The 27,212-nt window shown below is 39.6% G+C and overlaps 1 protein-coding gene across 1 annotated transcript in view; it reads left to right on the top strand.

Annotated features, from left to right (window-relative positions):
- Positions 1-1,962: 1,962 nt before the first annotated feature.
- The window catches only part of LOC139312247 (vomeronasal type-2 receptor 26-like), a 100,471-nt gene continuing 75,221 nt past the window's right edge, over positions 1,963-27,212 (top strand). Inside the window, exons 1-5 of the mRNA XM_070936869.1 lie at positions 1,963-1,996; positions 4,128-4,249; positions 4,797-4,879; positions 18,558-18,849; positions 21,020-21,238. Of these exons, the coding sequence (XP_070792970.1) occupies positions 1,963-1,996; positions 4,128-4,249; positions 4,797-4,879; positions 18,558-18,849; positions 21,020-21,238 (750 nt within the window). The remainder of the gene's footprint in view (positions 1,997-4,127; positions 4,250-4,796; positions 4,880-18,557; positions 18,850-21,019; positions 21,239-27,212) is intronic.

Here is a 27,212-nt window from a genome sequence, read left to right as displayed (position 1 = left end):
GGCAGGGGAGTCCTTACCGGGATGGCAGGCATCTCTGGTGCTGCCTCCTCAGGCCTCTCTCTGGCTGCTGCCCTTGTCTTCAGGAGGCAGGCGAGCGCTGCTCTGCACTCCTCTTCTGACATCTCAGCCACTTGCCTGTCCAGGCTTTCATCTGGTCCTTCTGCCCCCTCTTCGTCAGTGCTGAAGAAGCCTTCTCCAGCATCGCTTGGCTCGGCCCCTGGGATCTCTTGCTGCATCTGGGTGGCCTCTGGCTGCCAGGGTGTAGCAGGATGGAAACCCCCTTCAATGTTTTCCATCGTTGATTCAGTCTGGGGCTGCTGTGAAGTTCTCCTCCGTTGAAGGCCTCTGGTCACAACAGGGGAGCTTCTCTCACAGGTTATTTTGGAGGGCATCTCGCCTTTTCAACAGCTCCTGGAGTGGAGTTCTGCTACCATTCCCTCTGCTACCATTCTGTGGAAATTGGGATCGTAGAAAACACCCAGGAGCATAGAAGAGTCCAAAGGCAGATGCAAGAATAAATGTGATAAATGTATTTATTCATATAACAAAACATATTAACTATATACAAAGGCTGTCTTAATATCCATTAGGATAGGGGGCACACAGCGTGTGTGACTACCCCTATCAAAGATCATGTCTCATGGAGAACAAACGTAAAAGAGAGCATAGTGGAAAGGTTAGAGGGGGTTTTATACTCAGTGTAAGCCCCTCCTCTCCACATAGGGGTGGGGGCACTTCCTGCCTCCACTAGTGTCTGTATGATATATGTGCCAATGGCTTGCAAATACTTGACACATTTCCATCCCATACCAGGCCTGAACCTTCACAGAAATGAGGATTTATCCAAAGTCCATTGAAATTGTTCTCTATAGTGTGACGTAGCAATTGTTTCTTGAGTATGAGCCAAACCAAGTAATCCTTCATAACTGGGCTAACAACCCCATCTCTCAAGGATGAATTCAGGCTGGGTGCCTGTCAACTATAGGTTTTTTCCCAATAACAGAAGACTTTCTGCCTCCACTCTTCCACCACTCATTCCTCTATCCTCTCTGTTGCTCACATGTGGTGCTGAGATTCTCCACAGTTCAATTTCGTTCTGTTTAACAAACAACCTATTGGAGGAGTGACAGAACTGGGGCATGGAGTCAAAAGAGGAATCAGCCTAGAGTGTCTATGTAGCCACAAATAAACTAAGTTCAATCCTTCATGAATTCCATTGACCCTTATCTAACCCCAAGATAGTGCTAACCATTCATTGAGTAGTTTCCCATTTGCATGACTAGGAATTAATCAGTATAATTCGAACATCATGTGTGTTTTCAATGCTTTGCATGCAACATTTACAAAGACCTTTCTTGATATAGCTACCATACTGTTTTTTGAGCAGAAACTAATAGTCCAGGAAGACCCTAGACTGAATAAGAGTCCTAATCAATACAGTGCGATGCCATGCAGAACCAAAGATGAAAAATAACATTTCTTGGAGAACCAGTCATGCACAGCTGCTTCTGTTTGCTGGGTCTTTTTTCCCAAACTAAGACTCTTCCTTTCCATCTAACTCATGTGATGATGTGAGCTTGACACTCTTGCACTAATGCAAAACTTTGATAGCACTGCTTGGTCAATCAGTGGTTGAACAACTGAATATCATCAGCATACGAATGATACCAGACCTCAAACTGAGAAGGCTGTCCAGATGCATCCTGAAAGTCAATGGATTTGGCTCAATCATTCTCCTGCAACCAACACTGAATGGAATCCTCTTCAGATGAAGGAGAGAATCATATAGCAGTATGCACTCATGCCTGTTACCCAGGTTTCTAATTTCATCCCCCTGTCAAGTGGTTATTAAAAAACTGGTTCTTCTTTCCCAGCATTGCCATGACTGCTCACAGCTACAAGGACACAACTAATTCTCATGTGCCACCAAATTCCATTAGCACTCATACTAGCTGACCGACTATGGCCCAGGCCAAACTCCATCTTTTTGCTGGGGGTCAGTTTCATGGAGATCAAATACACAACTTCAGCATGACTCCATTTGCTCTGTGCATTACAAGAAACACAAACATGTTTTTTTCCATTCTGGTGTATGAGAAACTATTGCTAAAGGGTTGCTTTCCTTGCAATTATCAGAAGTACAGTAATTCTTAGTGTCCCCTGTGGCTTTCTAGATACAACACCTTCCAAGATAAAACCTGCTTTAGAAAAATATTTCTGAGTTTTCCAAATGGGGGCAGAACATGTCACTTTATCTGGGCTTGCAAAGAGCTCTCTCCTGGGCTTGAAGAGACTCACATACCTTTGTTTCCTCCATGGTCACAGCCCAAACACAGGTAAGAGGAACTATTGTTGATATAAATTTGTCCTGGTGCCATCCAGGTGGTACAGGTGGTATCTGATCTTCTAAAGTTCCAGTGAGATTTCAGGAGCAATTCAGTTTCTGCATAAACCTTGATTTCTGTCCTAGGAGGGAAGGTGATAAGAATGACCAGGCAGGAGTCATGCTACTGTTGATTCTGATGCTCTTCTGGCTCCTGGCTCCAACGACAGCAAAGAGGCTGCAAACCATCTGTGTGTTCAGGGATGATAGCAATTTAAGGAAACACTACTATAGGCCTGGTGATCTCATTATTGGTGGGAATTTGCCCTTGAGAACCATTGGAAAGTCTCCTGTCGTTGACTTTAAAACACTGAATCTTCTTTCCCATAGTGTGTAAGTTTAAGCTAGAGGGGAAACATGCAGACAATTATTATCTTTGCTTTAAATTTTGGGACTTTTTAAAGAATTACTTCTTCTAGTATTTGTATTGTCCTGGTGCAATGCACATTTTGTGCTTTTCTCCATAAATTAGCATGCTCTTAAAATAGGCTGGAATTCTCAATCCATTCATCAGGAACATGATAACAACAAAAATTAAGAGGGAAGCTGTGCTGGCCTAGTGAAAAAGTCAAATTATAGACTAGTCTAGTCTAGTCTAGTCTAGTCTAGTCTAGTCTAGTCTAGACTAGACTAGACTAGACTAGACTAGAATAGAATAGAATAGAATAGAATAGAATAGAATAGAATAGAATAGAATAGAATAGAATAGAATAGAATTCTTTATTGGTCAAGTGTGATTGGACACACAAGGAATTTGTCTTGGTGCATACGCTCTCGGTGTACATAAAAGAAAAGATACATTCGTCAAGAATTATAAGGCACAACACTTAATGACAGTCATAGGGAACAAATAAACAATCAAATCATATTAGGAAACAGTCAATATAAATCTTAAGGATGCCAGCAACAAGGTTACGGTCATACAGTCATAAGTGGGAGGAGATAGGTGATAGGAATGATGAGAAGATTAATAGTAATGAAGACTTAGTAACTAGTTTGACAGTTTTGAGGGAATTATTTGTTTAGCAGAGTGATGGCGTTCGGGGAAAAAGTGTTCTTGTGTCTAATTGTTCCAGTTATAATATTAATCTGAACAGTAACTTGTGGTAGAAAATTCAAATTAAACTTCAACACTTTTCCAGGTATTACAAGAATCCCTCTCAGTTTAGGAATCAACATTGCTCATGTATAATGGCCTTCAGTCAATCAATGAGGTGACCTCCACTGTAGTCCTCTGCTCAGCAATGTTTACAACACCTGAAGAAGCTGCTCCAAGAGAGTCCTGAAATAATTACAGTGAAAGGGGAGCATTTGGAAAGGATTACAGCCATAGGAACAAAGTGAATATGGCAGGGATGATAGAGAGTATCAAACAGTCCATAATATACATGGAAAGGTTTGTCTCCTTTCTCACAAAGACATTCAAGTTTAACCAAGGGAAATCCTTTGAAAAAAAAAAAACCTAATGAAATTTGGGAGTTTCTGCCCCCAAAAGTCCCTCCAAACCATGAGGCAAATTATACAGCCATGCTAAATATTTCCTGTAATGTTCGCCAATGTTTTGCTCACTACAGACTCATCATCAGTAACTACCAGCAGTTCCTTGCATTGATGTTTGCTGTCTCTGAGGTCAATAAGGATTTTCTTCTGCTCCCCAACATCACCCTTGGCTTCCACATCTACCGCCATTTCCAGAGGGAGGAAATTATTTCCTTAAACAGCCTCTCCATGCTCTCCTCACAAGGCCAAGTGGTTCCAGGTTACAAATGTGACCTTCAGGACACTCTGCTGTCCATCATTGGTGATCTCATCTCCAAATTCTCAAGGCAGATGGCCTCCATCTTCAGCATCTTTAAGGTCCCACAGGTAAGAGAGCCTGGAGACAATATGGAGCAGACAAAGATCAAAATCACACACATAAGCCAAAAGGTAGTTTGGGGGAGGCACATCATGAGTGTATGACTCTTAATGTATTTTTCATAAAAGAGTAGCCATCATTTTAGTGACATTTATTTCTTGCATCAGGTTGTTGGTTTCTTCTCTTGTCTTCTGACATATCACAATCATTCAAGATGTGTAAGTGGTGGCTCTCTCTAAGAAGGGAAGGAGATGAAGCTTGCCACTCAGAGTGAGAGCCTGACTGGTGGAGCAAAAGCCAAACAATGGTGACTCCTAATCATGGGTGGGTTCTACTTACCTTTACTACCAGTTTGCAATTGGCCCAAGTGCGGCCGTGCTCTTCTGCAATGTGCAGAAGCTTCCTAATGATGTCGGGGTTGGTGGGCAGAGCCCCCTGCCGGTTTTACTACTGTTTCTATAGAACTGGTCCAAACTGGGAGGAACCCACCATGGCTCCTAATGTTGCCATAAGACTTTACTTTGTCTTTGAAAGATGAATCTCTTTTTTTTCCAGCTCGGTGTTGGCTTTGAATTATCTCAGGGAGAGAAAAGAGTTTATCCTTCCTTCTTCCGGATCAATCCCAAGGAATCTCCTCAGTATGTGGGTTTAGTCCAGCTGCTCCTGTATTTCCAGTGGAACTGGGTTGGTCTTCTGGCCCCTCAAGATGACAGGGGAGAACGTTTCATTTCAATTCTGATGCCAATGCTCCAGGAGAAGGAGATCTGCCTGGCCTTCACTGAAAGGTTGAAATTAGATGATCTTCAGATTATAATGAAAAAATTACTTCTTAGTTTACAGACTTGGTCAAAAAGTGAAGTGATTATTCTGTTTGGAGACTTCGATTGTAGTTTCAGTGTACAGACAATTTTGTCTGTCCGTGAAAAATTGACCAACACATTTTATAATGTTTGGATCTTAACCTCCCATTGGAAACTGAGTGTGGAGAAATCTCAAAACACCTTGCTATTTCTAAAGTCTTTCCATGGAGTCCTGCATTTCAGGGACCACACCAGGGATGTCTCAGAATTCAATCATTTTGTTCTGTCTTTAGACCCCTTGAACCTACAAGGGGATGTATTTCTCCCTCCATGGTGGGAACATGCCTTTCGCTGCAAGATTCACCAACCAGGCAAGATCCTCCCAAAGGGGGAAAAACAATGTACAGGAAAGGAGAATGTGCAGAATCTGCCCAATTACACTTTTGAAACAAGCATGACAGGTGAAAGTTACAATATCTACAATGCCATTTTTGCTGTGGCACACGCTTTACATGCAATGTATGGATCCAGAGCCCGACTGACCATGATGAGGTTTGGAAAGAGGATCTTCAATGTCCAGTCATGGCAGGTAATTTCTGTGGCTTCATTTGAAAGGAAAACATATTAAAAGCAATTATTAGAAATATATGAAATAAGAATAATGTTTTGTTGGAAGAGTTTGGGGGGGGGGAAGAGAAGTAAACCAAACGAGCTATCCATAAGATCCATAGAAGAAAGACCTTATCAAGCAGAAAATATAAAAATTATAAAAATAAAATTGAAAAAGATAAAAGCCAGATTAAAGAATTGGAAAATCAATTTTTGCTTACTAAAGAAAAATTTTTTTTGGAGGAATTAAATTTGCTAAAAAATAAATTGATAGAAGAAGATATAGAATTGGTAAAAAAGAATATGAGATATTTAAATAGGAATTTTTTTGAATTTAGCAATAAAAACTCTAAGTTATTGGCAAGGATGGCGAAAAATAAAAGAGAGAAGAGAGAAATTGGAGCCTTGATAGATGATAAGGGTATAAGACGCTATAAAAAATTAGAAAAATGTGAAGTGGTCAGGAACTTTTTTCAAAATTTATATTCGAAAAAATTAATTGATCGGGGAAAACTGAGAAGCTATTTAGAAAAACATGTTGTGAAAATTGACCAAACATATAAAGATTTAATGGAAGAAGATATAACACAAGACGAGATTAATGGAGTAATACAAAAAATAAAATTAGGGAAAGCTCCAGGTGAAGATGGATTACCTGCTGAGTTTTATAAAGAATTTAAGGAAATAATAATACCAAAATTGCAAAAACTATTTAACGGAATTTTACATGGTGGAGAAGTTCCGTTGTCATGGAACAGAACGGTGATATCTATAATCCCTAAACCAGATAAAGACTTAGAAAGGATTGAGTCCTATCGGCCCATCTCTTTAATTAATCAAGATGCAAAGATATTTACTGCCATTATAAATAATAGATTAAGTAGATTTATAGATAGATATATAAGTTATAACCAAGTAGGTTTTGTGAAGGGTAGATACATGAGTGATATTGTCAGAAGAGTATTAAATATTATAGATGTTGCTGAATATAATGCTGATAAAATAGGTATAATATCATTAGATATTTTCAAAGCTTTTGACTCTGTACAATGGGAAACTATTAAAACAATTGTTGAGGTACTAGGTTTTGGTAATAAGTTTATACATGTTATTTCAAAACTGTATCAAAAAAGTAGTGCAAGAGTGAAGGTGAATGGAAGGCTGACAGAAGAGATAAGATTGGAAGCGGGTACAAGACAAGGATGTCCCCTGTCTCCAACATTATTTTTATTAGTTATGGAAATTTTGACTAAAATGATAGAAAAAGATGAAGAATTGGAAGGGTATAAGGGATATAAGATAAATCTGTATGCAGATGATACTTTGATTATTTTGAAAGATATAGAGAAAGATTTGAAAAGGATACATAAGCATTTAGAAGAATTTGAGGAAATGACAGGTTTGAAAATAAATTGGTCAAAATCTGAATTATCAATGAATAATTATGGTAAGGAGTGGGAGAATATGCAAGAACAACTTGGGATAAGGATTAAAAAAACATTGAAATATTTGGGTATAACACTTTCACTCAAAGTTAAAGAAATGAAAAAATTAAATTATGATGTGGTGATGAATGAAATTGAGAAAAAGATAGATAAATATAAAATGATAAAGTTGTCTTGGTTTGGTAGAATTGCAATGTGTAAGATGATGTTGTTGCCAAAGTTTAATTTTTTATTTGAGATGTTACCGTTAAACTTGACAGAGAAAGATATTGAAGGATATCAGAAGAAATTGGATAAATTTTGTAATGGTGGGAAAAGACCTAGATTAGTGAAGAAAATGTGGTATCAAAATCAAAAGGAAGGTGGATTAGGAATCCCCAAACTACTCAATTATTATTGGGCCTATGCTATTCGGACTGTGGTAAAAATATTTAAAGGTAAAGATAGTCATTGGAGAGATTTAGAATTAAAGGACATCAAGAGATTTGGCTCAACATGGTTTTTAGATAAAGCAAAATCAAAATGTGTAATTAATAGCTATTGGTTAAAGGGACTGAGTAAAATTTGGAACAAATTTGTTAAAATTTTAATTCCAGATATAATTTTCTTAGGGAAGACAATTGAAAATTGGCCGATTAAAACTAATATAAGTCGTGATAGGGTAATGGAAAATGAAAATATACAAACTATAATAGATTGGTTAAAAACTTCAGAAAATGAAAGGAGGAAAAAAGAAATCATTGAAAAATTGGGTTTAGGCTGGTTTGAAAAAATACAGATAGAAAAATGGACTAAGAAGGTAAGGGACAATTGTTCGATAAGTAGAAGTAAAACTGAATTTGAATATTTAGTATTCCAAATTATGAAAGATGAAATTGGGCTAAAGGGACTCGTTAGTAAGATATATAAGATTATAAATTTTGATGGAAAACCACAAAGGGTGATGAAGATGAATTGGGAAAAAGAACTTAATATTAAAATATCAGATTTAGATTGGAACGTGAATTGGAAGAGTAGAATTATGAAGACTTTATCTGTAAGGATTAAAGAGCATAATTATAAGGTTGTTTGGAAATGGTATTTGACTCCATTAAGATTGTCATTGATGGATAAAAAAAATAGTAAACAATGTTGGAGATGTGATATGGAATTAGGGACTTATGAACATATATGGTACAAATGTGATAAAGTTAAAAAGTTTTGGCAACAATTGGAGGAAATGATATTTGAAATGATGGGGAAAGCAATAATATTGAGACCAGAAACTATATTACTGTTGATAATTAAGGAAATAGAACCAACAAAATATGAGAAAGAATTGATTAGAATTATGATTATAATGGGTAGAATTATAATAGCCAGATATTGGAAATTAGATGTGAATTTTAGAATAGAAGAATGGTATTGTGAAATGTGGAAATTAGCTTTAAATGATAAAATGACATGTGATATTAAAATTAGAAATGGTGACTATAAAGAAGACATTTTCTGGAAAATTTGGAAACCATTTGTGGACTATGCGCTGGGAAAATTGGATGCTTCGGTACCTGTACCCCGAGAACGTGGATTTTGGCGATCATGAGGATATATCCAAAGAACCAAATCTTCCTTTCTTATGTATAGCACAGGGTGAAATATTGTATATGTTGTTTGTAATGTTAGTAATTTAAAATATAAAATGTTAAAAATAATAATAATAAAAAAAAAAAAAAGAAGAAGAAAGACCTTCATAAAGTCCTGAAAGGCTTCAATGTTTGCAGAGTTTCTGGGGGTAACCATGACAGGGAGTAGATGTCAGCTGAGAGCAAAAGAACAATCTGGATGTATTTGAGAAAGAAACTTCCAGAAGTCAGTAGAAGTCCTAGCTGGCATATTTGCAGAACACCCTCCGTTTCCCTCAGCATATAACCCAAATCCAACTTGTAGAAAGACACTCAATTCCTTTTACCCTTGGTTTATGTTTCTATCAGTTAACATCCTGTTTGACCCCACCCAATTTGTCCAGTTTTACATTTATTGCACTGCTCAGGTTGTAGTGTGAATGCAGCAAATCTTGGATCACCTGAGCACATAAAGCAGGTCTCAAAATAGTCTTAATGGGTTGTTTGTCTCAAACACATCAGACTTTTCTGCATTAATGGATAGACGTTGAACTTCTCTGAACAGTGAAGAGAAAAACCAGGGCAAGCCTTTCCTTTTCCTTGATGCCCATTTCATCAGACATTGTTCTTGCTCTGTTCAATTCTCAGGCAGAGAAAATCAGAGGAATTGTACTCTGTTCTCATACAAATTATTTAATCGTTGCTAAAGTGAATTTATCAGTTACAAGACCTCAGGACAAAGTAAATATTTAAAACTGCATGTAACCAAGTATTACAGGAGGAAAAGCATATACGACCTCGTAGACGACCCTCACTCTGTCACAGATCTTGGGGTACCCATCTCAAATGATCTAAGTGCCAGAGCTCACTGTAACAAGATTGCCAAAAAGGCATTAAGAGTTGTTAATCTAATCTTGCAAAGCTTCATTTCTGGTAATATTATACTGCAAACTAGGACATACAAAACCTTTGCTAGACCAGTTCTCGAATACAGCTCATCTGCCTGGACCCCACACTGTATATCAGACATTAATACAATTGAACAAGTCCAGAGATATTTCACGAGAAGAGTACTCCATTTCTCTGCTCACAACAGAATACCTTATGCCACCAGGCTTAAAATCTTGGGATTAGACAATTTAGAACTACATCACCTTCGGTCTGACCTAAGTGTAGTATACAAAATTATCTGCTACAATGTCTTACCTGTCAATGACTACTTCAGCTTCAACCACAATAATACACGAGCACACAATAGATACAAACTCAAAGTAAACAGCTGCAAACTCGATTGCAGAAAATGCGACTTCAGCAACAAAGTAGTCAATGCCTGGAATGCACTACCTGACTCTGTGGTTACTTCCCCAAACCCCCAAAACTTTAACCTTAGACTGTCTACTGTTGACCTCACCCCATTCCTAAGAGGTCTATAAGGGGCGTACATAAGCGCACCAATGTGCCTACCATCCCTGTCCTAATGTCCCTTTTTATTCATATCCATTTCATGTATTCATAATCATGTTTATACTTATATGTGTTATCTTATACGTATTTGAGAAATAAATAAATAAATAATAAATAAATAAATAAAATATTATTAATTTTGGAATGTGGCACTAAAATCTTTCAATGTACTTATTCTGATGAAGCTTGATTTGAGGAAAACATGATACAAAGGACCAAAGAAAACCCATTTGTAGTTTCAGAGTTAAATATTTGGTGTTACTGCAGATTCCTCAGTTCTCCACCAACTCCTCTACCTTTTCAGAAATAAACTCATCTTCTCAAGTTGGTCACCATATTCTGATAGAAGCCATAACTGTAGCTCTAACTGAAGGTCTCTTTTATTTCAGATTCTTCCCTATTTGGGCAATGTGCAGTTCAACAACAGTGCTGGAGATGAAATCTCCTTCTCAGAAGATGGACTGGGATCTGCTCGTTATGATCTTCTCAACTGGGTTTTCCTCCCCAATCAATCTTTTCTCCCCATGAAGGTTGGGCAAGTAAATCCTGAGGCTCCCCCAAGCAAAGATTTCACCATTAAATCTGATGGAATTGTCTGGGGCACAGAGGTGAGCTGTAAGATAAAATTGTAAGTGTAGGGAAAGATTCATTATCTTCCTGAGATGCAGAGTATCTTCCTAACTTGAAAAATAATCAATTGAGTCAGAATTCATGGCAGTCATTTGGTGTAAAATCAGCTTTGCATGTAACACATTTGATGCCTGATTTGTGTCATTCCACAAAGGGTTAGCCTTGGGAACAATGTCTGCTTGAAATGCAGGATGCAATTACAGCAAGCAACAGTGATTTCCATGGACCATTGATGCTCAGTGTATCCTCATGGTTCTTTTTTTTAGAAATGCTGTAGTTCAGTCACAAGCCTTCCTCTACAGGCTGAGATCCCAGTTCCAATCTCCAACATCTGATGGTAGGTTGGGAGTGCCAATGGCCTGAATCCCCCAGCACCTGTTCCTAGTTTTTGATAGATGGTGGCAATCTATTTCCTAAGAAGAGAATCTGAAAATAGGAGTAGGAATAAAAAAGGGAAATAGGAATGAGGGAAAGAATGAATGCAGCAACTTCATTGCTTAAGTAATTTCAAATATTTCTCTTTCAGACCATCCCCTTTGCCAGATGTGGCATGAAGAGGTGCCATGCAGGAGAGAGGAAAAGAGTTCCAGAGGGCAAGCCAGTTTGCTGCTACCAGTGTGACCCTTGTCCAGAAGGGACCATTTCTAATCAGACAGGTAGAGCAGACTTCAAAAGTAGATCTTCCAGGATCAAAGAAGACATTCATTAAATCTATTTTGTTTATTGTGATCATTTTTGATATGGCTGACATGCACTCGTACTTTTCAGCAAAACCTTCCAGTTGATGGATCTAAATTGCCCTGGCCACAGAAGTCACCTTTCCTAATCCTTAGCAGTTCCATGCAGGATAGCAGAATTTATGAATCTCCAACTTGCATTTCAACTCCTCCTCTAATATCTGATTGTGAAAACCAAATTCTAATCTTTTCCTGAGGAAGTGGGGCTTTCAGTCCAAGCTTTAATTCTTATTACTTAGGGCATGCTTCATCCATCTATATTATCAACCTCTGAGGAAATAGACCTGTCAGAGAAAGAGGAGATTCATCTATCTGTGCCTCTTTGATAGAGTAGGAGCAATCAAATAAGTCTGAATGAACACATCTGAAGCACAAAGCAGACAGGTTAAGGCAGGGATCATGTACACATAAACAAAACAGCAACATTCCTGGATAACAGGTCTATCGATCTTCTGTGGGTTCCATTATAAAGTAGGGGAGAAAACAGGCAGCAATCTCAAACTGAAAGCCACATTACTCATGGAAGTGCATTGGGAATGGATAGCTAGAATTGAACTAATCCTCGTCACTGGCTAATCTATCCTAGAATTATAAATGCAGCATGATTTACTTGAATGAATGAATTCTTAAACAAAGATTCTTGATTTCAGACGCACCTCACTGTGAACCCTGCCCAGAGGACCAATATCCCAACAAGGACAACATCCAATGCATTGCCAAGAAGATCTACTTCCTTGCCTATCAAGACACCCTTGGATACACTTTAGTTTCTCTCACTCTTTTTCTCTCTGTGAGCACATCTGCAGTCCTGGTGATTTTCTATAAATATCATGACACACCAATTGTTAAGGCCAACAACAGAGAACTCACCTACATCCTCCTGGTCTCCCTCCTGCTCTGCTTCCTCTGCTCCTTCCTCTTCATTGGTCAACCAGGGAAGGTCACCTGTCTTAAAGGACAAGCTGCCTTTGCCATCCTCTTTTCCCTTGCAGTTTCCTCTGTGTTGGCAAAAACTGTCATGGTGGTTCTGGCCTTCATGGCCACCAAGCCAGGGAACAGGTCAAGGAAACTCTTAGGAAAACCACTGACCAACTCCATTGTCTTAGCCTGTCCTCTGGTCCAAGCAGTCCTTTGTGCCACCTGGCTGACAACTTCTCCCCCATTTCCTAACTTGGATTTCCACTCCTTGTTTGGAGAGACCATCTTGGAATGTAAGGAAGGTTCAGCTTTAATGTTTTACATTGTCCTCATCTCTCTAGCTTTTTTGGCCCTTGTAAGTTTCACAGTGGAATTTCTAGCTAGGAAATTGCCTGACAGTTTTAACGAAGCCAAGTTCATTACTTTTAGCATGCTGGTCTTTTGCAGTGTTTGGATTTCCTTCCTCCCTACTTATTATTATTATTATTATTATTATTATTATTATTATTATTATTATTATTATTATTATTATTATTATTAATCAAATTTCTATACCGCCCTACTCCCGAAGGACTCAGGGCGGTGAACAGCCAAGATAAAATACAGACAATACAAATATTAAAAATCCCTTAAAATTATTAAATATTTCGGCCGAAACACAGATTAAAACACCCAATTTATAAATCACGAATTAAAAAATTTAAAATTTAAGAATTTAAAAGAGGGGAGTTAGGCCAGGCCAGCTTGCTGAAATAGAAAAGTTTTGAGAGCACGGCGAAACGTGCGCAGGTCCGGGATCTTCCGTATCTCTGGGGGGAGCTCGTTCCAGATGGTAGGTGCCCCCACAGAGAAGGCTCTCCCCCTGGGGGCCGCCAGTCGACACTGTTTGGCCGACGGCACCCTGAGGAGCCCCTCTCTATGGGAGCGTACTGGTCGGTGAGAGGCTATTGGTAGCAGAAGGCGGTCTCGTAGATACCCCGGTCCGATGCCATGGAGCGCTCTAAAGATGGTAACCAAAACCTTGAAGCGCACCCGGAAGACCACCGGGAGCCAGTGCAGCTCACGCAGGAGGGGGGTCACATGGGAGCGCCACGTCGCTCCCATAACCACCCGCGCGGCCGCATTCTGGACCAGCTGGAGCCTCCGGATGCTCCTCAAGGGGAGCCCCATGTAGAGAGCATTGCAGTAGTCCAAGCGGGAAGTAACAAGAGCATGAGTGACCGTATTTAACGAGTCCCGATCCAGAAAGGGACGCAACTGGCGAATCAGGCGGACCTGATAAAAAGTCCCCCTGGCCACGGCCATCATGTGCTCTTCTAAAGACAGCCGTGAGTCCAGGAGGACACCCAAGTTGCGAACCCTCTGAGCACCAAAGGGAAGTCCATGGTGGCTGTGGAGATTTTCTCCATTTTGGCCTCTGGAGCTGCTCTCTTGGCCTGTATTTTTTTCCCCAAATGCTACATTATTCTGCTGAGGCCCGATCTGAATTGTAGAGAAAATATAGTAAGAAACAAGAATTTCTAACTAATTCAAGGATTGGCCTCATTTTTATTTGTCTTTGTGGCAGGTTTAGAATGTGATAAGATTTCTAATAAATGATGACATGAAGGAGGAATTTGTCCATAAAAGCATTCCTTATCAAGTTCTGCAACTGCTTACAATATTCCTCTGGTCAGTCTTTTGTTTTTCATGTTTTCAAAGTGTCCTTAGTGAGGTTCAATGCCCTGTATGGAAGGAAAACTTGTTATTAAATATGTGTTTATTATTTTGGATATTTCTAAGTTTATATGGCAAGGGGAAAAACAAGAATTAGATACAAGCAACTGCAAGATGCTAAGGAAATAGGAGGTTTGGGTTTATCAGACCTGAAATTGTATTTTGAGTCATGTTGTCTGGTCTGGTTAAAAGGATGGGTGAACCTCCAGAATAGGAGGCTACTTGAATCACTTTGCTAGACGTGCCATACTAAGAGTTTGGAATAAATATAAAACAAGGTTCTATATGAAGTTGTCTCTTTGGGTGTCCCCCCAAGAAGCTTTTTTAGAAAAAAAAATGGCGGCAAAGCCAGACTGCTGGACGTGAGGTAAAATATTATCTTTCGACTCTGGTGAAACTACATTAAAGTTGAGGGAAGATTTTGAATTATGTTCATCATTGGTTTGCATATCAAGAACTGAAAGAATGATTTAAATCTAATAAAAAGAGTTGTGGGTTTGATTTTCCTAAAAATGAATTGGAAATATTACTATGTGGGAGAGATAAGCATATTATTGCTAAGTTTTATAAAATGTTATTGAAATTGAATTTGGAAAGTGAACATGTAAAACATTGTATGATTCAATGGGCAAGGAATATTGGATATAATGTAATGTTTGAACAATGGGAAAATATGTGGATGAAAGCTTTAAAATTTACACTAAGCTATAATTTAAAAGAAGAGTTTTATAAGATGATGTATTGCTGGCATTTAACACCGGATAAGTTATCTAGAATGTATAAAGGTATTTCAAATGAACGTTTTATCTACTTTGTTTCCACATGGAGACTGCTTATGAACTTTGTGCTTGAAGTGGTAAAAAATGAAACTTTGATTTTGGGTTTTACCGAGTAGATTGATATGTTTTTCTAGCAAAGGCTAGTTTATATTTATAAATGCATTTTAATGTTTGTATTGGATGTTTCTTAATCTTGGCTGTTCACCGCCCCGAGTCCTTCAGGAGAGGGGGCGGTATAAAAATTTAAATAAATAAATAAATAAATAAATAAATAAATAAATAAATAAATAATATTATTATGGAAAAACAAAGAGTTGTGGTTTGATGTTAATGCTTCTTTTTTACTGCACCAGAGGGAGTCGGAAGTCCATGTTTCTTCTTTTCTTTTCCCCAATTTCTCCTCACCTTTCACTCCCCCTCCCCCTCCCCCACTGTGTCTTCCTATTTACTTTTGTATTTTATCTTATAACCTAATAAAAAATGTTAAACTGCAGAAAGATGTGTTTATTATTTCAAAGAGGATGCCATGGAGGACTTTTAATGTGATAACCCAAACCTTGAGTTGGGCATGGATGCAAAGCGGAAACCAATGCAGCTTGTAAAACTGGGATATTACATGTTCCATACTAGGGGTAGATAACATTTTCCACCCTGCTTCATTCAGCACCAGCTGTAGCTTCCAAATCCTCTTCAAAGGTAGCCCTATGTAGAGCCCATTGTGTGAATTCAAATGCAAGATGACCAGGGCATGAGTGACTGAGAATGGGGAATCACGATCCCCAAGAAGCAGCTGGGACTCCCCTCCCCACTCTTCCGCACACGAGCAAAGCTCCAGAGCTGACACACACACACTGCTTGTATCTTGGGGCCCCACAGCCAGGCCACCCCGGTTTCCTTCCTGCCTTGCCTTGCAGCATTGGCACCACCACCAGCAGCAGCCAGGATCAGGAGGCAAGCAGGCCTGGACATCCCCTCAGGGAAGTGGGGCTGGGCAGTAGAGTCCCGGTGCCCTGGGAACTCAAGGGTTGGGTACCTGCTGCCCAGGGCTCCAGGCAGCTCATGCTACTGTCCAGGACCTGCCCACGTGGCCTGAGAGGATCGGTGAGGCTCCTCCAGTGGATCAGGGCCTAGCGCCCACTCTAATCCCACCCCCAACATGAAACACATTGAGCTGGCCATGCCCACACTGGCCATGCCCACCCAGGCAGCTGCAACCACCCAGTAACTCCCACCCCAGCCCTCCGAGGGCAACAACAATCCTGATGTGACCCTCAATGAAATGAACTTTGACACCCCTGATCTAGCTCATGTTCAGTCAGCTTCATCCCTCATGTTTCCAAAACAGAGCTCTGAATGGGTCTTGATTCTTTTCAGCTCCCTCAGTTGAATCATGGAACAATGGACCAAGAGAGGTTTCATGCGAGTGATCCTATCCAAGGACTCAGTAGCTTTCCTATTCCAGGTAGTGGCCAAGGCCTCAGAAGGACCATGCAGCAGAGCCTGGGGTATAATCCTCAGTTCCCTTTGGAACCCCACTAAGAGTGGACTGGTCAAAGAGATCCAGCCTCCCTGCAGAGAGGGGCAGCATAAAAGAATCTCAAAGTCATCAGGCCATGATCTGGCCAGGACAAAGGGGACAAGGATAGCTCCTCCTCAGATCACGTTGGAAGTGATCTGTTTTGAGTTGAACCAAGAAGGATGGTGGCCATGTTGAAATGCCTCTAAGGCCAGCCCCAGAGATGGCAAATTGACCTCTCTCAAGACCATAACTCTGTGAAACCCCACAGTCAACTGTGAAATGCCCTCAAGAGGCTCAGACACTGAGGTTGCTGGGCAGCAGGAAGGCTGGTACAGTAGTAGTGATCCCATTTGGTCCTGCGAATGAATCCTCAAGAAAAGAATTTCAGACCTGGGAAATTGGGGAGCAGCACCCCAAAACACCATAAGAGACACCTTGATGACAATTCGTACCCTTAGGCTACAACAACAGAAATTTTCAAGTCTTGCCAAAAAAATTGCAGTTAATATGCTGAGATACTTCCTCAAATTACATTTCTGCCTTGTGTCATTGTTCCCAAGTAGCCCTCCTATGATCTGAGCAAACTAGGACGCAAGCCAAAGGGTCATTTTCATATGAGTCAAATACAAAACTTCCCCATGACTCCATCTGCTCTGTGAATTACGAGAAGAGACACAAACATGTTTTCCATTCTGCTGCATGAAGAGAAGCTATTGCTAAGGGGATAGGACAATGGCTCTTCCCTGCAATTATCAGAAGAACAGCCATTCTTCATGTATCCCCTGTGGATTTCTAGGCACAAAAATCTTCCAAGATAAAATTTGCTTTAAAAATTATCTCTGAGTTCACCAGATGGGGGGCAGATTGTGTCACCTTAGACTGCCTTGCAAAGAGCTCACTCCTGGGTTTGAAGAGACTGCCGTGCCTTTGTTTCCTCTATGGTCACAGCCTAAACACAGGTAAGAGGAAGCATGGTTGTTATAAATTTGTCCTGGTGCCATCCAGGTGGCACAGGTGGTGTCTGATCTGCTAAAGTTCCAGTGAGATCTCAGGAGCAACCTTCAAATCAGTTTCTGCATAAACCTTGGTTTCTGTTCTAGAAGGGGAGGTGATAAGAATGACTGGGCAGGAGTCATGCTACTGCTGATGCTAATGCTTCTGCTGCTCTTCTGGCTCCTGGCTCCAACTACAGCGAAGAGGCTGCAAACCGTATGTGAGCTCAGAGATTATATCGATTTAGAGAAAAACTACTGTAGGCCTGGTGATCTCATTATTGGTGGGAATTTGCCCTTCGGAACCATTTATAAGTCTCCTGTCCAAGAATTTAATAAAGTGAATCGTCATCTACAGAATGTGTAAGTCTCAACTGGAAAGGAAACATGCAGATAATTATTTCCTTTGCTTTAAATTTGGGGACTGTTTTTAGAAATACTTCTAGTATTTGTACTGTCCTGATGTAGTGCACATGCACTTTTCTCAATAAAATAACAAGCTCTTCAAATAAGCTGGAATTCTCAATCTCTTCATCAGGAAGATGATAATACAACAAAAATGAAGAGGGAAGCTGTCCTGGCCTAGTGAAGAAGTTGAATTATAATATTAATCTGTAAAGTAACTTGTTGTCGAGAACTCAAAAAGAAGCTCAATCCTCTTCCAGTGTTCAGGAGTTACAGAAAATGCCCCTCAGTGTTGGAATCAGCATTGCTGATGAATAATGGCCTTTAGTAAATCTATGAGGTGACCCCACTGTAGTCCTGTGCTCAGCAATCTTTACCACACCTGTAGAAGCTGCTCCAAGAGAGACCTTAAATAATTATGGGGAAAGGGGAGCAGTTGGAAAGGATTTCAGCCACTGGAGCAAAGTCAATATGGCAGGGATGATAGAGAGCATAAACCAGTCCATGATATCTATGGAAAGGCTTGTCTCCTTTCTCACAAAGTCATCCAAGTTCAGCCAAGGGAAATCCTTTGAAAAAAACCCAAACCCAAAGAAATTTGGGAGTTTCTGCCCTTAAAAGTCCCCCCAAAAATGTGAAGCGAATTCTACAGCAATGCAGAAGCTTTCCTGTAATGTTCTCCAATGTTTTTCTCACTACAGATTCATACCTGGTAACTACCAGCAGTTCCTTGCATTGATGTTTGCTGTCTCTGAGATCAATAAAGATTTTCTTCTGCTCCCCAACATCACCCTTGGCTTCCACATCTACCGCCATTCCCAGAGGGAGATGGATATTTCCTTAAATAGCTTCTCCATGCTCTCCTCACAAGGCCTAGTAGTTCCAGGGTACAAATGTCACCTGCAGGGCACTCTGCTGTCTGTCATTGGTGGTCTCAGTGCCAGGTCCTCAAGGCTGATGGCCTCCATCTTCAGCATCTTTAAGGTTCCACAGGTAAGTGAGCTCCATTGGATACACTATGGAATAGACAAAGATTAAAATACACACAGAGAAGCCAAAGAGGAAACTAAAATTAGGGAGGGCATATAATGAGTTTGTGACTCTTAGATTATTCTTTATTAAAGGGTAGCCATCATTTTAGTGCCATCTATTCTCTGTATCAGGTTGTTGGTTTCTTCTCTTGTCTTCTGACAACCAATAAAAATGGCTAAGAAGGGAAGAAGATAAAGTTTGCCAGTCAAAGTGAGTCAGCCTGACTGGAGGGCTATCAACCACACAATGGTCACTACTAAAATCAACATAAAACTTTTACTTTATCTTTTTCTCCAGCTCGGTGTTGGCTTTGAGTTCTCTCAGGGAGAGAGAAGAGTTTATCCTTCCTTCTTCCGGATTAATCCCAAGGAATCTCCTCAGTATGTGGGTTTAGTCCAACTGCTCCTGTATTTCCAGTGGAACTGGGTTGGTCTTCTGGCCCCTGAAGATGACAGAGGAGAACATTTCATCTCAACTCTGACACCAATGCTCCAGGAGAAGGAGATCTGCCTGGCCTTCACTCTAATGCTGAAATTGGATAATGTTAAACTCACTCAGAAAAATTTTGTTCTCTATTTCCGCACCTGGTCTAAAGCAGAAGTCTTTATTCTGTATGCCGACTTAGCTGTTACTCTCACTGTAATAGGGGTGGTACAGTTATTTGAAGATACCTTGAAAATATCATTTAGAAAAGTTTGTATCTTCACTTCCCATTGGAAACTTGGTGTGGAAGAATCTGAATACTCATTGCAATTTATAAAGCGTTTGCATGGGGTCTTGCATTTTAGGGACCACTCCAGAGATGTGTCTGAATTCAGCCACTTCCTCCTGACTTTAGACCCCTTGAGCCCCCAAGGAGATGTCTTTCTCCCTCCATGGTGGGAAAGAGTCTTTGGCTGCAAGATCCATAAATCAGGAAAGATCCCATCAAAGGGGGAAAAACAATGTACAGGAAAGGAGAATCTGCAGAATCTGCCCAATTACACTTTTGAAAAAAGAATGACAGGAGAAAGTTACAATATCTACAATGCTGTTTATGCTCTGGCACACGCTTTACATGCAATGCATGGATCCAGAGTTCGACCAACCATGATGAGGCTTGGAAAGAGGATCTCAGATGTCCAGTCATGGCAGGTAATTTCTAGAGCTTTTGACTCAGTCCAGAGATGCTTAGATTGGAAGCTCCCCATATGAATTTCTTCAGTTACTGATAAAATGTCTGTGTACTTCCATTCCAATTCATCTGACACCCGGCTCTTTTTTTAGTTTACGATTTGTTGTGCCACTCAGCTTGCTGTGAGAAAAGAGCTTCTGATTAACAATGGATGGAAACTAACCAAGGAGAGAAGCAACCTAGAACTAAGGAGAAATTTCTTAAGGAACAGTTTACCTTTAGAAACCCTGGGTGCCCCATTGCTGGACTCATTTAAGAAGAGACAGGACAGCCACTTGTCTAAAATTGTAGAGGGTCTGTTGCTTGAGCAGGGGGTTGGACTAGATGACCTCCAATGTCCCTTCCAATACTGTGATTCTCTCTATGACAACCACAGCACAGAGCAAGATTCAAAGTGGTCCTAATGGACTCCTGGTCTGAAATTCATCAGAATCTTCTGCATCAAAGGCTGAAATGTTGGACCTCTCAGTGAAGAGACCAACCAGGTCAGATTCTTCCTTCCACATGACCCAGTAGATCAAACCTGGTTCCTGCATTCTGCTGCCTTTGACAATGAGCTAGAGAAAATCAGTGGAATTTTCCATGGTTCTGATAGAAATAATTTATTCATTTCAAACATTCATTTTTCAGTTAAGAAGGCCTCGGGCCAAAGGAACTATTGGAAATTGCATATAGCCAAGTATCACAAGAGGAAAAGCCTAAGATTAAAGTTAGATTGTGGAACTAAAATTCTTCTGGTTTGGTGAAATACTAGTTGGATACTGTGCCCAGTGACAAAGGGAAAACCTACTTTTATAGTTCAACACCCAGACTCCTCAGATCACTAGAGATGGACCTAACTTCTCAAATATAAACCCGTTTTCTCAAAATGGCAATCATGTTGTGATAGAAACCACAATGTCTCATTTGTAGCTCTAGCCCACATACTCCTATTTCTAAAGGTCTCTTTTATTTCAGATTCTTCCCTATTTGACCAACATGCAGTTCAACAACAGTGCTGGAGATGAAATCTTATTCTCAGAAGATGGACTGGGATCTGCTCGTTTTGATCTTCTCAATTGGCTTTTCCTCCCCAATCAATCTTTTGTCCCCATGAAAGTTGGGCAAGTTAATCCTGAAGCTCCCCCAGGCCAGGATTTCACCATTAATTCTGATGGAATCATCTGGGCCACAAAGGTAAGCTGGAAGGAAATGTTGTAAATTCATTCTCTTCCTGAGATGCAGGACAACTTTCCAACTGGAAAAATAATCAATTGAGTTAGAAATCATGGCAGTCATTTGGTGGAAAATCTGCTTTGCATGTAACACCTTTGAGGTCTGATTTGTGTCATTCCATGAAGGGTTAGGCTTGGGAACAACATCTACTTGAAATACAGGATGCAATTACAGCAAGCAACAGTGATTTCCATGGACCATTGTCACTCAGTTGAATCCTCCTGGTTCTTTCTTTTAGAAATGCTGTGGTTCAGTCACAAGCCTTCCTCTGCAGGATGAAACCCCAGTTCTAATCTCCCCCATCCATGGGTGTGTCAGTGGTGCCAGTGGCCTGAATCCCTCAGGAGCTGTTCCATATTTCTGATAGACGGTGGCAGTGTATCTCTTTAGAAGAGTATCTGAACATAGAAGTAGGAATGGGGAAAAGAATGAATGCAGCAGGTTCATTGCTTAAGTAATTTCAAATACTGATCTTTCAGACCATCCCCATTGCCAGGTGTGGAAGGAAGAGGTGCCATGCAGGAGAGAGGAGAAGAGTTCCAGAGGGCGAGCAGGTTTGCTGCTACCAATGTGACCCTTGTCCAGAAGGGACCATTTCTAATCAGACAGGTAGACCATACTTCAAATTTAAATCTTCCAGAATCAAGGAAGACATTCATTAAATCAATATATTTTTGTTATTGTATCATATTTCATACAATTGACATGCACCTACACTTTCCAATAGAACCTTTCTATTGATCTAAACTTCCCTGGCCACAGAGGCACCTTTCTCGATCCTCAGCAAGAATAGTTTGGGAGCACAATTTATCAATCCCCAACTTCCATTTCTGCTTCTACTTATACATCCAATTGGGAAACCAACTTCCAGTCTTTTCCTGAGGAAGTGGGGCATGTGGTCCAAGCTTTTATTTGGTCATTTAGACGGTGCTTCTTCCATCATCTCCCCCAAACTCTGAGGAAATAGACCTGCTAGAGAAAGCGGACTTCCATCTATTTATGTCTCTTCGATAGAGCAGGAGGAAGGAATGGACAGATGTTTTAAAAGTTTTTTATTTTTATACAACTCATTTCATGAATGGTTTGATTCCTGGGTTTCATACATTTCAATATAAATAATCATAACAATATTATTCTTAATAATTAAAGCCCATTTTCATTTTTAATTTTACTAACATAGTTTCTACTGTCATCTTTCAACTCTTAACCTTCTCATAATTCTATCATACTTCATATCATCTTAATATCTGTTTTTACTATTTCCCCCCTCATATTTCTACTTCTATTTTAGCTCTCTTTTTTCCCCTTTCTCCTATCATTCTAATAATCAAAGATCTTTCCTTTTTTCATTATTCAATATTCCAATATATCAATCATGATCTTTCTCTAGCTTTTTATTAATAATCACATTTTTAATATACATAATATTATCTCCAATCCTTCATTTCTTATATTCATTACGTTACTACATTATACAGAGATAATTTTTATCTCTTACACCACATATAGACAATTATCCAAGTTATATGATTTTAGTATTCATACACATTATTAAAGTATTTTCATAAAAGATTTTACTTCACACTCCTTTTCTTTTCATTCTACTTTATCCCACATCTTTCACCCTCATCCAAATTTTTAATCTCCTTTTTTTTTTTTTAGGTTGCCTCCCACACTTCTTTTAGATCATTTATTTCATCTACGCTTATGTCTGTGTTTTGACTCTGACTTCTAGCTTTCTCTCCTCACATCCTTTTCCCCTGTGTTTTTGTTCTATGACTTCTTATTCTAACCCCTTTTTCTTCTCCCCCGCTATCTTCCTGTTTCTCCCATTTCCTTTTCACATCTTCTAAAATGTTTTCTTTCTGCTCTAATCCCTTTTTCACTATCAATTTTACTAGTATCTTCTTGGTATTATCTTCTTTCTGATTTCCCAATTCTGCAGTCTCCTCCTCTTTTTCAGATATTTCCATTCTTTCCTCATTGTCCTGTCTTTACTTGCTACTCCTTGCATTATATTTTCCAGTTTTTGCTCTATACAATCCATACAGCCAGATATTTCCATCATCTCCTTACGTTGTTCTTTTATAGAATCCTTAATGTCTTGGTATGTCAGCTCCATATCACTATCTCCACTTATTTCCATTTTACAGTCAGTCCAATTAAAAAAAAACATTCAGGGGGTTAGCCATGTCCCTTCCAATCACTTTTATTTGTTCAACAGTTTTGTATTTTGAAGTTTAAAGTAAGTTTAAAGTAAATCCTTATAATCCAACAGATAAAAATTCCCATGCACAGTTCTCCATTTAGCAGCAGATGGCGCTCATGATTCAGCTTCATATTGCCTCTCTGCATAGTGCTGATAATCCAATTTTAATTATTTTAGATTGTAAATCCAGTAGGTGGGCAAAGAAATAGTAATAAAATTTGATGGTCATAAAATATAAACAATTTCCAGATCAAATCCCAGTATATATTTCTTTAAAAAAATACCTTTTCAATGTCACGTCTTCACTTTGAGAGTTCAATTTTTAACTTAGTTTTCTTTAAAATGTTTCTCTTCTTAAATATTATAGCATATATATATATATATATATATATATATGCAAAAAATTAAAATCTCGGGTGTTTTCCTGCATCATGTTAAATAAGTTAGTTAAAATGTTTAAAATTCTGGTTAAAATCCTAGCTTAAAATCTTCCAAAAATCCTTACAGAGCACTCTGCAAGGTCCTTTAAAACCTTAGCTAAAATCCTACCAGTACCTTAAAAGTTTTCCGTACAGATAGAAAAATATTGATGATGGTGAGAAACCCTAAGGATAAAATTGAGTTGGAAAACCAGGGGATATACGAAGTGCCATGCACCTCCTGTCAGTCATCTTATATTGTACAGACAAATAGACGAATAAGTGTACGTTTAGAAGAACATAAAAATGCAGTGAGGAAAGAAGATTAAACTTCTTCTTTGGTACAACACATGAAGGCCACGGGACACAATATTGATTTTAATAAAAAACCAGAACAGTGGCGAAAGAGGAACATTTCAACAAAAGAATAATCAGGGAGGCCATCAAAATTGAAAAGAGGCTGCAGAATATGAACAGACGAGACGACGCCTCTAGGTTATCAAGTATTTGGGGACCTGCACTGAGAGAAACTTGAGTGTTAACATCAGAAGAGAGGCAGAGATTCCAACAAGCAACCAGTGGTGTTGTAAGGCCTGCCAGAATTCTTCCCGCTCTGCAGAGGGTGGCTAGCAATAGGGAGAGAGAGAGGATCGAGCCAGAAGACAGGCTGAGATCTCGACTAACAATCAAGGGTGCTGGGATGCCTACCAGAATCTTTTCCCCTCTACAGCAGACAGATAATAACAGAGAACCTGAGAAAGCTGGGCCTGTAACACGTAGCCAAACAGCCAGGATGGGGAAGCAGGAAGAAAAACTGCTGTCCTCCAATCAGGATACAGAGTTACAGGCTAACCAGCATATGAAAGAGCCTTGGTAGTACAGGGGTTTAAGGCACCCTGTTATTAAGCTGGTTATTAAGACCAGCTGCCTGCAATTACTGCAGGGTTCGAATCTCGCCAAGGCTCAAGGTTGACTCAGCCTTCCATCCTTTCTAAGGTAGGTAAATTGAGGACCCAGTTGTGGGGGCAATAAGCTGACTTTGTATAAATATACAAAAGGATGAAGGCTATTGCTAAGCACATTGTAAGCCGCCCTGAGTCTTCGGAGAAGGGCGGCATATAAATCAAATTAAAAAAAAAATGTCAGTAGCAGCAAACATAGAAAAGCGACAGCTCCGACCTCGCAACACACCCATAGCTTTTAAACTAAACAAGAGCCTGAAGATGAGAGGGTTGTGAGCCTGTCAAAACGTTGCCAGAAAGAAAAACTTGTAAGGTACTGGTAGGATTTTAGCTAAGGTTTTAAAGGACCTTGCAGAGTGCTCTATAAGGATTTTTGGAAGATTTTAAGCTAGGATTTTAACCAGAATTTTAAACATTTTAACTAACTTATTTAACATGACGTGGGAAAACACCAGAGATTTTAATTTTTTGCATATACACACCCGCGAAAACTTAAGAAGACATGTGTGTGTGTGTGTGTGTGTGTGTGTGTGTGTGTGTGTGTGTGTGTAAATGTGCTTATTCCGCAACTAGCAAATAGTTCCAGTATTCTTCCCCCTCATATTTCTTGGGGATATTTTCAAAGGAAATTATTCTTTTGCGCAGTTCACAAGCCACTCACTTTCTTTTTATTGCAAAAGTTTTACAATTACATTTTCACCCCATTTCCCCCCCCAACCCACCCCAAGCTCCCCGACCTCCCTAACCCTCCCAACCCCCCCAACCCCCCCCTTCCCCCCGGACTTCCACAGAATATAATCCCATCAAAATCCCCTTTTTATAAAACTTGAACCCCTCCATCCCCCATATAATTTTTCATCTTCACAAAATTCAAATATTTCTATCTTTATATAACACCTTCAGTGAAAAGCTATTTGATACTTCCTAGTTTGATATTTGTTCTGCACATAATCTATCCACTTTTTCCATTCCCATTCATAAGTCTCTTGTGAGCAATCTTTTAGATATGCTGAAATCTTCGCCATCTCTGCAAAGCCGGCCATCTTCAAAGTCCATTCCTCGATAGTGGGCAAAGCTTCATTTTTCCAGTATTTACCTATCAATAATCTCGCTGCTGTTATCATATACAATATCAACTTTGTTTCACCCAATGTAAAACCCTTGACTATACCCAGTAAAAACAATTGTGGAGAAAATTGATTTTTTTTCTTCAAAACATTCTGCATGACCCACCAAATTTTTATCCAAAAAGCCTTAACTTTCTTACAAGTCCACCAAACATGATAATATGTAGCATCTAAGCAGTCACATCTCCAACATTTTGGCTGAACATTAGGGTACATACACGACAATTTCTTAGGATCTAAATGCCATCTATAAAACATTTTATAAAAATTTTCCCTCAAATTCTGCGACTGTGTAAATTTAACATTCTGAACCCAAATTTTTTCCCATGTTTCCAACATCACTGGCTCTGCAAAATTTTGTGCCCACTTAATCATACAATCTTTAACCAATTCAGTTTCTGAATCTCTTTCTAACAAAACATTATAAAGCCTTTTAATGTGCATTGGACCTTTCTCTTTTATATGTCTAACCAATTCTTCCTCATGCAACATTATACCAATTTTTTGGTCCTCTTTCCATCTCAATTGAAGTTGATTATACTGTAACCAAGTTAGATTAATCCCTTCATCCAACAGTGTTTCTAACGTCTTCAGTTGCCATCTGCCCGCATCTGCAAAAAGAACTTCTTTATATAAAACCCCCCCGAGTGACATTATATTTGTATTCCACATGATATGACCAAGATCCAGCCAACCACTCACTTTCTCTGCTCCTGCTCAGTCCTGGGTATTCAGGTTATCTTCGGCTTCATGGCAGCCATGTTTGCTGCCACTGCTCCCTGTCATTGGTGGAGTGGGCTTCCCTAGTCAGGGAAGAGAGACGCGGCTCCCCTCTACCTGCTAGGCTGTCCCCCTTTGCTTCATCACCCCTCCAGGGTGGCTATGGTCCCGATTTGGACCCTCCAATAATGAGAGGTCTGAGCTGACCACGGAGTTTACGGATCAGGTTTCTGAAGGCACCAGAATTACAACCGGATGTCAGGAATGAACAGACTTGAAGTACAAAGCAGAGATGTTAAGGCAGGAATAATGTACTCAAAACAAAGCAGCAACATTTCTGGATAACAGATCTGCTGTTCTTCTTTGTGTTCAATTATAAAATGGTGGAAAAAACAGGCAGGAATCTCAGACTGAAAGCCACATTACTCATGGAAGTACATAGTGAATGGATAGCTGGAACTGAATAAATCCTTGTCTCTGGCTAATCTATCCCCAGGA

The sequence above is a fragment of the Pituophis catenifer genome, unplaced genomic scaffold, assembly GCF_029215685.1.
Source record: "Pituophis catenifer annectens isolate HBS135680 unplaced genomic scaffold, rPitCat1.0.hap2 SCAF_1, whole genome shotgun sequence".
Taxonomy (NCBI): Eukaryota; Metazoa; Chordata; class Lepidosauria; order Squamata; family Colubridae; genus Pituophis; species Pituophis catenifer.
This window is presented reverse-complemented; position numbering and strand designations above follow the sequence as displayed.